The sequence below is a fragment of the Erinaceus europaeus genome, chromosome 4 (genome assembly GCF_950295315.1).
Source record: "Erinaceus europaeus chromosome 4, mEriEur2.1, whole genome shotgun sequence".
Lineage (NCBI taxonomy): Eukaryota > Metazoa > Chordata > Mammalia > Eulipotyphla > Erinaceidae > Erinaceus > Erinaceus europaeus.
The window spans coordinates 53,419,444-53,432,857 of NC_080165.1; the positions used below are offsets into that span (position 1 = coordinate 53,419,444).

Genomic DNA, 13,414 nt, shown 5'->3' on the forward strand with positions numbered 1-13,414 from the left:
AATACAGTTGACTCCTGACCCAGTGTATACTGTGTAGTTAGACCTGTGGAGGTTGTGACTGCCCTGAGAATATCTAATACTTTTTGCCATTATCTTCTCAACAATACAGTACAACACAGCATTTGCATCATATTAGGTTTTGTAGGTTATTCAGAGATGAACTGAAGTAGATGAGAAGATGTTCTTAAGTTATATACCAACACAACACTACTTTATATGGGCTTAGATGCCCTTGGGTTATGAGATAAAGGAAAGGAGGTCCTGGAGTCACTGCCTTCATCCAGATGCAGAGGCATGACTGTACTTATACTGAGCAAAGGACTTTTTTCCCCTTTCATTGACGTCCTGTAGGTTTCAAAGACTACATGTTTTAGGTATAAGCACAGCATTTAAAATTCCTTTGTTGAATGAATGAAAGCTGTTTCAAAATAAATTTATTATTAATTAATTTACTTATTTATTTTTTATCAGAGCACTGCATAAGCATTCTGGCTTATGGTGGTGCTGGAGATTGAAACTGGGACCATGGAGCCTCAGGCTGGAAAGTCTTTTTGTATAACCACTATGCTATATCCCCATCCTTGGTTTCCAAATTCTAAGCAGCTGTAAGTTAGTACTGAATCAGCATCAGGTAGGTAAGGGGGAGTGGGTATTCCTGTCACCAGTAATCAGCTTCTTCACCTCACACATGACCATAGTCTCCTTCAGCACCCTGTCTCTTCAAGACCTCTCCACCTCAAATCCACACATCTTCTTTTTATATATATATTTTATTTATTATTGGGTAGAGAGACAGAGAGAAATTGAGAGGGGGAAGCTAGACGAAGAGAAAGGCAGAGAAATAACTGCAGTATAGCTTCATCACTCGTGAAGTTTTCCCCCTGCAGGTGGGAGCCAGGGACTTGAACCTGTGTCCTTCCACCACTGTAATGTGTGCACTTAACCAGGTGCACCGCCACCTGGCCCTTCCACATATCTTCAAATGCCTAAATTCTCTCCACATTTTTGCTCCATCCCTCAAATACCACTTCTTATCCAGCTCTAAAGCAGTTTTCACTCTTTGAGTTAAATGCCCCATTTATCTAATTCATTCCAGTGCCTTCACCTGGAGCATTTTTACCTACCACAAGGGTACAGATGTACTATTACTGCTCCCACAGCTGACTTACGTGAGACTCAGTCCTCTCTACTATTTCATTTCTCAACCCCAGATGGTGATCAATAGTATAGGGAAAACTTTCCCCAGGGATTGAATATGGTCCTTGGGTTGTGGTTTATGACCCGGCTTTCCCTGGTCTCTTCCACCAAGGTGCCACATCTTCATATCAAACAGGAGTGACATCACCAGGAGAAAGCAGACACTGAGTGGTGTCAGGGTTTGAGATGGCAGCATATCTATTCATGGGGAAAATGGACATGATCTGTTGGTCACAGATCAGTCAGTTCCCCGGGTTTCTTTTCCCTAAAAAATGCTTCTTCCTGTCCTTTCTTCATTCACCAGCTTCAACCTCTTCCCATGAACTCTTTCAAGTTATGAAACAAGGTTTTCTTTTTATTTTCACATCACAGGTGGTCGGTCACCATATTGCTTGGATCACAGTTAGCACACAATGTATTGTTTTAGCATGTGAATACACAAAGCCCACTATTTGGGGAAGAATGTAGGATTAAGAGAGGCTTAAGTATCATACAGATGGCTATAAGACTGGGTCTAGAACACAGCTTCTCTGGCTTTAAATGGAGTATTCTTTTCTCGATGTGGTTTCTTCAGCACCTGGTGGGTATAATGAAGTGTACTGGCAGCAGCCCAAGTCCTTAGATACCCAACCATCCATCCACTGGGCACTGATGAAGGGACTGGTCAGCAGACTGAAAGTCATCCACCTTGCTGCCTGCCAATATCCTGACTCTGTCACACCACTTAAGGCATGAATTTCTGTTCCAAATCTTCCAGCCGAGGATAAGTTCATACTGTCCTTTCTTATAATAATTGAAAAGAGTAGTTGCATCCATCCTGTCAGGAGTTGAGGGAAAAACTAGACCCTCGACCCCAGAGTCCAAAGAAGGGGAAAACCTTCTGAGTGAAAGAGGCAGTGAAGGTGTAGATGGGCTCTTGGGTAGCAGCATTGACAAAAGTCACCCAACCCAGCTCATAGTCAAGAGATACTCGCACCTGCTGGGGCTGCTCCTCCAGAGTCAGTCGTGTAGGGAAGGCGTCCAGAGCTGAGACGAAGCCACACGCCAGCCTCACAGCCCACACTCCCTCATCTGGTCGCAGCCGCACCTCCCCCTTTCGCTTAATGGCCTCACTCGCCACACCCAAAGTACAGCTGCCCCCACGGGGCAGGTCTATGTTCACCACCCACGTGTGTCTCCCCTCTGTGAAGCCACTGTGAGCCAGGACACAGGTAACACGGTCAAAACGCTGGGAGTTGTCTGGTGAATTCTGCCACTTGTAGGAAAACCTAGCCCGGTGATGGTCTTCAGACAAAAGGAGCTTGGGGTGGGAAGTCTGGGGGTCCAGAGAGACATAAGCTGTGGGGAAACCAAAAGGAACACTGATGTCAGCAGACACATTATCACCTTCAAGAAAAGCTTAAGAACTCTCCCTTGGCACTCACCCATGTTGCTATTACCAACAATGTATTACCAACAATGTAAGACCAACATGGTGAGAATCACCTGGGAGCTTGCTAGAACTGCAACCTCTCAGATTTCCTCCACACCACCCAAAATAATCTGTACTTCAACAAGATCATGGATTATTTGAGCACATGTCAATGAATGCCTCTGAGGAAATGTTTGCTGGGACATCTATGCTCTCATCTGTTCTGCTTCCAGAAAAGTGTGTGTGTGCGTGTGCGTGTGCGTGTATACACATGTACACTGATCTGCCTCTGACATATCATGCCCTTCCCATCTTGTATTTCCTGCCTTGGAAAACAACGGCATTTTCTCCTCTATCCAAACTTCATGATTCCTCCCGTATCCGTAATGACTTATTTATAATCTTTGCTCCTGACAAATGTCCTGGCTCACCCACACACTGCTCATTTTGCCTCAGTAACTATAAAACTGTCATGGTCTGAGAACTACTTTTTAACATCACAGCTTCAGCAGACCCCAGTCTATCATTATTTTTCAGATCATTTATTGAAGCAAATACACAAATTCAGACCACTGAGGGGTTACAGATTCCCTTAAAACAATTATAAAACTGATAGATAGGGAACAACCTTGAATGGGGCCCATTCTGTTCATTCCTGTCTTACCCACAGGACATCCTCCTAATTCTCATCTAGGAAATGATACCTTAGAGGGAACTGTGTTCCCAACAGTTAAAAAAAAAAAAAAAAAAGATTCTAAATCCAGATCTTCATCCAAGAAACTGTTTGTGATAGACCTTGTCCTGTTCTGATTTAATCTTTCTGTCCTCTCATCACATACAAATCAGAGCAAGAGTTTTATACCTGGAGTGTGGTATGTGTATGTTTTTGCTTTGTGGTTCTCCCACAAACTACATAATGGTACATGTGTGTATGTGTGTGCACACATGAAAGATTGCCAGTCTTTTTCAGTTTTAGGTTTCTCCTTCCCTCCCACATTGACATAGGCTACTTACCTGGGTTATAGTCTAATTCAAAGCTGAGTTTTTCTGCAGAGTAAATAAAACAGGATAAGATTTTATTAGTCTCAACACTATAAAATATTTAATGATAAGGGAATTAAGGTTTAGAGAAGACAAGGGACAGAGGGCTGGAAGCTGAAAGTGTCTAGAACAGAGGTTTTTTGCTTATTTTATTTTATTTTATTTTATTTTATTTTATTGCCTCCAAGGTTAATGCTGGGGCATGGTGCACTATGAACCCACTGCTCCTGGAGGACATTTTTCCCCTTTTTGTTGCCCTTGTTGTTTATCGTTGTCGGATAGGACAGAGAAATGGAGAGAGGAGGGAAAGAAAGAGGCAGAGAGAGAAAGACAGACACCTGTAGACCTGCTTCACCCCTTGTGAAGCGACTCCCCTGCAGGTGGAGAGCCAGGGACTCGAACCGGGACCCCTATGCTGGTCCTTGTGCTTTGCGCCATGTGTGCTTAATCTGCTGTGCCACTGCCCAGCCTCCTAGACTAGTGGTTTTAAACCTAAGCTTGTACAACCTCTTCTAGAGAACTTGCTAAAACTGATTCAAGTGACCTGGAGAGCATCTAAGAATTTGTATTTCTGACAAGTTTCCAGGGGCACTGATGCTACTGCTTGCTAGATCTATTTAGAAGTTCCTGCCTTGGATCAAGAGCCCACCACATATAATAAATATTTAAGAAACAGCTATTTAGTGGATAAGTGGGTTGATTTATTTCTTGTTCTGCCTGGGAATCATTGTTGGGCTTGCCAAAGGTCAGTCTTTGATTAGAATAAAATTCCTTCACTGCCAGGCAATTAGGAGTACTTACAAGAAAGTCAACTGTGGGGAAAACACTTCTAGGGTGACTTTTTTGTGGATGAGTCATTTATAAACAGGTGGCATCATTCCAGAAGTCATCTGGGGGAGGAATGTTTGCCGAGTCACTTTCTGGTTCTCATGTTAAATTCTCCACACCCTCTCTTACCCCCATTCCCTGTTCTGAAAGGTTGGGAAGGATGCACTTAGTCCTCACTGGGCAGTTCAATGCTGAGAATCAAAACTTAAGTGAAGAGGTAGAGGGAAGGCAAAGAAAGAAAGTAAAAGTCAGCTACCACAGGGCAAAGGAGAATAAAGTTGCTGGGGTTTTTTTTTTCCTTGTTCTTAATAGGCCTCCTCCTCATCAAAAACTTGAGTGTTGACCAAGTAGATCAGAAGCAACCAATAGCACAGTTATATACAAGATACTGGGTACTGTACAACAAACCCTAACAAAAGGACTTTTCAAAGTTAACCCAATTACTAAATAATGTGATGATAACATTAACTATCGATTGTCTTTTTGAACCCTAAGACAGCAGGAACCTCACATCTCCACTATAGAGCCTCTACTTCCCCCAGTCCTGGAACCATTGGATAGGGCCCACTTTCCCGTATGCCTCTCCCAATCCATATCAAATAATATTGCATCTGCCAATCACAACCTAACCAACACAACGATTGCCACCTCAACATGCTTCACTTCAGACTGTGTCCAGAGACTTCACATGTGGAATGACAACCCTTCAACTTCATTACTCGGATGAGACCTTTCCTTTTATAGTATATTCTAATTTCATCTCAGGTGATTCACTTTCTAACAAAGTCCCAAAACCTAGATATACACCAGTTTCTGTGAGAGAGAGCATATGTTCACACGTATCCGTAAACTACTGCAAAATATATACCTGAAAGTAGAAGTACACTAGAGTTTGCAGTGAGTATCCCCCTAACACTTCCTCTCCACTATTCCAAGCTTTGGGTCCATGATTGCTCAACAATTTGTTTGGCTTCGTATGTTAACTCTCTTTTCAGTCACCAGGTTCCAGATGTCATCAGGATGCCGGCCAGGCTTCCCTAGACTGAAGACCCCACCAATGTGTCCTGGAGCTCTGCTTCCCCAGAGACCCACCCTACTAGGGAAAGAGAGAGGCTGACTGGGAGTATGGACCGACCAGTCAACGCCCATGTTCAGCGGGGAAGCAATTACAGAAGCCAGACCTTCTACCTTCTGCAACCCACAATGACCCTGGGTCCATGCTCCCAGAGGGATGGAGAATGGGAAAGCTATCAGGGGAGGGGGTGGGAAATGGAGATTGGGTGGTGGGAATTGTGTGGAATTGTACCCCTCCTACCCTATGGTTTTGTTAATTAATCCTTTCTTAAATAAAAAATAAATAAATAAAAACTTGAGTGTTGGGAGACGGGCAGCAGCGCAGTGGGTTAAGCACAGGTGGCGCAGAGCGCAAGGACAGGTGGAAGGATCCTGGTTCAAGCACCTGACTCCCCACCTGCGGGGGAGTCGCTTCACAGGTGATGAAGCAGGTCTTCAGGTGTCTGCCTTTTTCTCCCCCTCTCTGTCTTCCCCTCCTCTCTCCATTTCTCTCTGTCCTATCTAACAATGACAACATCAATAACAACAACAATAATAACTAAAACAACAAGGGCAAGAAAAGGGAAAATAAATAAATAAATGTAAATAAATAAATTAATTAATAACTTGAGTGTTACAGATACCTCCATGAATTTTTATTTAATTGTTGAGGGTGACATAGAAATCTTTGTTTTACTTAATGCGAATTGATGAAATTTATTTTTCAAATCAGTCATTTTTTTTCCCCCAGAGACCTGAAAATAAGGAAATCAAGGCCAGGGGCTGGGTGGTAGTGCACCTGGTTGAACATACCAGTGTAAAGAACTGATTCTAGTCCCTGGTCCCCAGCTGCATGGGGGAAGCTTTACAGGTTACGTGAGGCAGTGCTGCAAGTGTCTCTGTCTTCCTTACTGTCTCCCTCTTCCTTCTCAATTTATCTCTTGACATATACAATAAATAAAAATAAAATTAAAATTAAAAGATAAGAAAAATCAAGGCACAGAAAGGGTACAAGCCCTGCCAAAAGCTACACAAATCTTGGGTGATAAAACATTATAGCCATTCCCAAGCCCAGGGTTCACTGCTATGTGTGCTCAGAGGAGGCCTGTGGTGCTCTTACCCAGAAACATCTTCATCTCTCTCTGCAGTGGGTGGGCCTGCTGGGGGAAGTCCCGAATCCTCTGGCCCAGCTCAGAAGACACAGCTTCTGGTTTTCGGCACCTTCTGGTTTCACATCTAGAGGCAAAGAAGTGGTGAGGTCTGGAATTTACCTTCCTTGGCTGTGTCTCCATCTCAGCTGGCCACCTTCTAACTGAGCATGGAGGTGCCAGTTCCCATAGGCAAACATCCTTCCCCTGGGATGGACCCTCACCTGCCCTCAGACAATAGTATGCAAGGGTGTTTACCTATATCTGAACATTAGGATGCATTTATTTAAAAAATATTTATAGATACATATTTAATAGATATTTTTGATTGATAGATAGATAAATACCACAGCACTGAAGCTTCTTTCACTGAAATAGGAGCTGGCCTTGAACATAGGTACATAATAAGGCAGCAAACTATCCAAGTGAGCTATTTCACCAGTCCTGTGAGTCCACATGTGAATTTTTATCCAAAATATGAAACTTTTGGGTATTTGTGTGGCAACAGTTAAGAATATAGTGCAGGTATGTGTATGTCTGATAAAAAAAAAGAGAGAGAGAGAAGAACAAAACCATACTGCTTACCTTATTAGAGTGCTCCTGATATCCTAGGAGAAAGAGAGAGCAAGGGGTTAAGTTCCACCTCCCCACACTCCCATGTTCATTATAAGCAGGAAAGACACACTGCCACATTCCTAGCCTGGGATTAAAAAAGGATCCTAGATGCAAAGAATAAAGTCATTGTAGGGTTCACAAAGCATTAGGGACCTATCTGTCCTATTAATCAGAGACAAAAGCAAGTCCCATCCCAAGGTCTCAGTTTCCTAGTTCCAAGCATCCCCTCTTTAAATCATGTTGCTTTAGTTTACTCCCTTATTGGGATACTAGTTTCTCCCCTTCAGTCTGAAGAGATAAAATAGATCAGAAAGAACATCCTGATTGACGGATGGTGGAAAAAGAAGAGTTTACCTTGAAAATAGCACCTGATATTTGTGTGAATAGTATTAATGCTTTCAAAGTACATTTTCTTGTGGAAGCCTTACAATATTCCCATGAGGCAGGTAAGGAAATCTTTTCTGTTAAATGGATGATGGTACAGAGACCAAGGAACAAGATGATCATGGGGTTTCTGGAGAAGAAGTAAGACACAGAACTTGACACTGCTTATCAGAGAAACATAAATAAAGACAACAATGAGGGTGGTCTGGGAGGTGGTGCAGTGGATAAAGTATCAGACTCTCAAGCATGAGGTTCTGCATTCAATCCTCAGCCACACATGTACCAGAGTGATGTCTGGTTCTCTCTCTCTCCTTCTATGTTTCTCATAGGAGATAATAAATAAAATCTTAAAAAAAAAAAAAGGACAACAATGAGGTACCACTTTATACCTGTGAGAATATCATACATCAGAAAGACGGAAACAACAAATATTGGAAAGGATAGGGGTGGTGGTGGTGGTGGTGGTAAGAAGGGACAGTTTTGGACTGCTGCTGGTGAGAATGTAAATTGGTTCGACCCTTGTAGAAAACAATCTGTAGATTTCTCAGCACACTAGAAATGGACCTATTCTATGACCCAGCAACTTCTCTCCTGGGAATTTACCCAAAGGAAACAAAAATATCTATCAGAAGAGACCTATGCACACCTATGTTCTTAGCAGCACAATACTATTCAGCCACCAAAAAAAAAAAAAAAAAAACTATGAAGCATCTCCTTTACCTCATCTTGATGGAACTTGCAGAGATCATGTTAAGTGAGATAAGTCAAAAAGAGAAGGACAAATACCAAATGATCTTGCCTGTAAGTGGTACTTAAGAAATAAGCATATAGAGAAAAAACACAAAGCAAAACCTGGACTGGGTATGGCATATTGCACCAAAACAAAGAACTCCGGGAAAGGAGAGGGAAGAAGGGACAGAGAGAACCTTAAGGTTCTGTTTCATGATGCACAGGGAGATGAGTAATTGCACCTATAGTTTTACAACTGCATTGTAATCCATTAACCCACTCGCCCCCTCCAGTTAAAAATAAAATAGATTATAATAACTGGAACTTAGAAATGGTCCTGTGACCAGTCTTCCACCTGGGATTCAGAGGTGTGTGAGGAAAGAAGAAACAACTTAGCCAAGGTGAAGATGCAGCAAGTCAGAAGTAAGCATCAGTAAGCAGAGGCAGGCCTCACCGTCAAGAGCTCCCTGGCAGATCTCTTGTTTTTCTCTTCCAGTTCTGTAATCAGAGCACTAAACCGGCAGATCTCCTCACTGACCAGGACACCAAACTCATCTCGTTGCTTCAAGATATCCCCATCAAGCTTCTCCAGCTGAGCTAAAAGGATGCCCTGCTGTCCTTCCAGGAACCGGCTCAAGTGTGCAAACTCAGATATCACTTTCTGTCTTTTTGTAGCTACTTGAGTCTGAGGAGGCAAGAAGAGAGATCAGGAAGAAGTTATTCATCCTCCTAATTCTCCTCCTCCTCAACTTCCTTTTCTTTTTCTTTAGTTCATCTTCCTCCAGAGTTAGGTGATAAAAATCAGAGTCCCTCCACCATTATCCACTGCTGCTCCAAGTTCCCAAACAGACTGGAAATTGCTGCATGGTTTCCTTTGCATCTGCCATGCCATTTCTGGGAGCTGGGCCACCTATATTGCCTTGGCACCATCTGCTGGAGCTTCTAAATGGGTGAAGCTCAGAGGAGGTGTAGGGGAGGGGGAGGGAAAACTATACCTCCCACCTCCTATGAAGTACACATTCTGTGCTAGGCACTAAGCTGTATTGCAGGCATAACCTTACTCACTTCTTATAACCAGCCAGCGAGGCAGTGATTCTTTTTGAATCTCTATTTTACAGATAAGTAAATGGAGGACAGAGAATTGCTTGAGTTCATAGAACTAGTAAGAGTTGATGTTGGCATCAGGAATCAAACTCAGAATAGTTTAAAACTCCCCCAGACAATGGTGCCTCTGTTTCAGGGAACATCAGACTCTGAGGAAGGGATCCAGGGAAGGGATGATGACCTACCAAGAGGATTTGTATCCTCTGGTTTTCTCTTGACTGGACTCCTTGAATCTCATCTCTCTCTTTTCGTAGATTCTCAAGGCACCTCTGAATTTGTTCCTGTTGATAAAGAGTATAAACTATTTAAGATGGAAACAAATATTTGTTTTCATCCAGCCCCCTGTCTCCGGAGGTGAGACAATATCTGTATTTGTTTTGTTTTGTTTTCCGTCCTTGACAGCTTACTGTCTTTGGGTCTTGTTCTCCTTGACTTGATCCTACAAGAATTTTGTTTAGTACTGCCCCCTTTATTCTGTGCTATCATAGGCTATGATTTAAGGTTCACACTGAGTCTTCCTTTTTTTTTTTCAGATTAAGTAGTCTAATTTCTTTTGTCTTTAACAGATGATATCTGAGTAGTATGCTGAGCTTGAAATACCCTTTGAAATTATTTTGACTTTCTCAGATGTCTCAAATATCCATCTCTTATAAATGGAGTCAATTTTCTGTATATGTTTCTGGGTGAAGTTAATGTAAAACAATAAATAAATTATCTGTGTACAAGCAAATGTCCATATAGGTACATTTGGAAACACATAAAATTCTTATCATCAAATGTTAACTAATTGACAATCACACAGACACACACTTACATTAAAAAAACACTGTGGGGGACTGGACGGTAGTACAGCGGGCTAAGCGCACATGGCATAAATTGTACAGAACGGCATAAGGATACCGATTGTAGCCCCCGGCTCCCCACCAGCAGAGGGTTCACTTCTCAAGTGGTGAAGCAGGTCTGCAGGTGTCTATCTTTCTCTCCCCCTCTGTCTTCCCTTCCTCTCTCCATTTATCTCTGTCCTATCCAACAACAACAATAGCAATAACAACAACAACAACAATAATAACAGCAATGCAGCAAAGGGAAAAAATAGCTTCCAGAAGCAGTGGATTCATAGGGCAGGCATCAAGCCCCAGCAGTAACCCTGGAGGCAGAAAATAAAAATAAATAAATAAACACAGTGTAAATAACAAAAACCAGCACACACTCATTTTTATGACAGATAAAACTGCATACTACCTAAATATATGTAAATACCTGCATGTGTATACATCTGAATTTCCTCACAAACATGACTGCCCAGTTTTATTTTCTCACTCAAATGCCCAGACTCCCCTCCCCCCCACAAATACACTGTACATGTGGGCAAACATGGAAAATCTATACATGTACACACACTGCAATCATCAACTCAAACACAAACCCAGACATGCCTGACTGATCCCCAGCACAGACATGTTTTGGTCAATCATTCATTCAACAAGTATTTAATCCCTACTATGTGTTGACCGTAAGTAAACAACAAAGAACATATTTAAAACACAAACATAATCTGCCATGCCTTGGTCCATTGGCTGGGTAGTGATAGAAATAGGAAGATAAACTTTTGACTTCAAAGTGACCTAAATAACCCACAGATCTGCTCTGATTCTCTTGCTCTAGCCCAGTCTTAGCCGCCTCCTCCACTCCTCCAGTCCTCCAGCTCCCCCAGTTCGCCCCCCCCCCACACACACACCCTCCAAGCCTGTTTACATTTTCCTACCCTGTAGGGAGCTGCTGCATCCTCCAAAAATCGAATGGTGTGTGCTCGGTGCTCCTGGGCCTCCCTGCACACCACACACAACTGCATCTCATCATCCTCACAAAAGAAGTAGATCTTCTCTCCGTGTTCCTGGCAGACATCCTCCTCCTCTGAGCCTGGGGTGGCCACCAGCCTGAGGCGCTCGATGTTCTCCACCACACTGGCCAGCTGCCAGTTGGGCCGGAAGTTCCCCAGGCGGAAAGGCTCCTTACAGAGTGGGCAGGTAGGGGGCTCCTCAGAGTCTGGGATGGGAATCTCCAGGTAGTGGTTGAGGCAGCCCCTGCAGAAGTTGTGGCCACAGTCGATGGTGACTGGCTCCCTCAGTGTGCCTTGGCAGATGGGGCAGTTGACCTCATCCACCAGGCTGGTCACAGAAGTGGCTGAGGCCATGGTGTTACTGTGTCTCTGGGTTCCACAAGGTCACCCTTTCCGCTTGGCTAAGGGAGCAGGGTTTGAAGAGCAGTGAGGACACACACTACACACCCATACACACTCATATGTGTTCACAGGCACACTCTGAATTCACACTGACATCTTCATAGCCATACACACACACACACACACACACACACACATCGCCAATGTGAATCTGGCAGTCAAGGTTCTGTTGTCCTCCTCACAGAGAAACAGATATATGTCTGTCAAGAGCAGAGATGGAGAAATAGAGGAGAGAGAGGAAGAAGGGGTCACACGCTTCCAGAGATGACCTCAGTTACTCTCTGGATAGATGTCCATGAGCTGGGGCTCACCATACCTTCCTGTCTATTCAGTCACTCAGGAGAAGGAAAGTAATGATATCCTAACCATCGACAGTTGCAAAAGATGGTTCTTCTTTGGTGGGCAGGATGGAGTCTGGGGCTCAGAGCAGTGATGCCACCCCATCCTCCCTGCAATATAACCAGCTGTCTCCAGAAAGATTGGAGGTATCAGCCAGCTCAGGGAGTGTGGTGACTCAGATAAGGTCGTTTTGGGATGGGGGTGGAGCACAGCACAGACAAGCTCACCAGAGATGCCCCCAAGTGGCCTACAAAGAGGTTGGGATATACACTATGTGGGAAAGGAGAAAGAAAAATAGCACAGCCCCATTTGTTTATGATGATGATGATGTACCTTACAGTGATGTAAGCAACTTAAATATATAATCTTGTTTATTCCTCCTGTCTGCCCTATAACATAGGTGTTATTCGCCTAAGCTGGGCTTAGCCAGATTATTTAGCTTATCCAGGGCACACATGAAGGAAGGTGCCTCCTGGTAAAGCACATGTTAGCATACACAAGGACTGCAGTTGAAGCCCCTGTTCCCACTTGCAAGAGGGAAAGTTTCACAAGCAGTAAAGCAGGTCTGCAGGTCTGGTCTGCAGGTCTCTCTCTCTCTCTATCTCTCTCTCTCTCCCTCCCCCTCTCTATCTCTCCCTTTTCTTTCAATTATTTTCTATCTCTACTCAATAAATAAAACTTTTTTATTTTTTATATTTACTTATTTATTCCCTTTTGTTGCCCCTGTTGTTTTTTGTTGTTGTAGACTATTGTCATCGTTGTTGGATGACAATAGGACAGAGAGAAATGGAGAGAGGAGGGGAAGACAGAGGGGGAAAGAAAGATACACACCTGCAGACCTGCTTCACTGCCTGTGAAGCAACGCCCCTGCAGGTGGAGAGTAGGGGACTTGACTGGGATCCTTACGCTGGTCCTTATGCTTTGTGCCACCTGTGCTTAACCCACTGCGCTACCACCCAACTCCCAATATGCCTTTTTTTTTATTTATTCCCTTTTGTTGCCCTTGTTGTTTTATTGTTGTAGTTATTATTGTTGTTGTCGTTGTTGGATAGGACAGAGAGAAATGGAGAGAGGGAGGGGAAGACAGAGAGGAGGAGAGAAAGATAGACACCTGCAGACCTGCTTCACCGTCTGTGAAGCGACTCCCCTGCAGGTGGGGAGCCGGGGTTCGAACGGGGATCCTTATGCCGGTCCTTGTGCTTTGCGCCACCTGCGCTTAGCCCGCTGCACTACAGTCCGACTCCCCAATATGCCATTTTTTAAAAAGAAAGAATGTGACTATAATTTGTACTCATATTTATATGTGTTTCAGAGTTGCTCTGT

General features: G+C 43.5%; 1 protein-coding gene across 1 annotated transcript; it reads right to left on the reverse strand.

Moving 5' to 3' along the window:
* Positions 1-1,207: 1,207 nt before the first annotated feature.
* On the reverse strand, positions 1,208-12,127 carry LOC103121752 (tripartite motif-containing protein 10). Its single transcript, XM_007532285.2, has 7 exons — positions 11,276-12,127; positions 9,696-9,791; positions 8,861-9,091; positions 7,264-7,286; positions 6,651-6,766; positions 3,623-3,655; positions 1,208-2,535 (listed from the first exon to the last, which is right to left on the reverse strand). Exons 1-7 carry the CDS (start codon positions 11,702-11,704, stop codon positions 2,018-2,020), a joined length of 1,446 nt encoding a protein of 481 aa, XP_007532347.1. The 5' UTR covers positions 11,705-12,127; the 3' UTR covers positions 1,208-2,017.
* Positions 12,128-13,414: the final 1,287 nt, after the last annotated feature.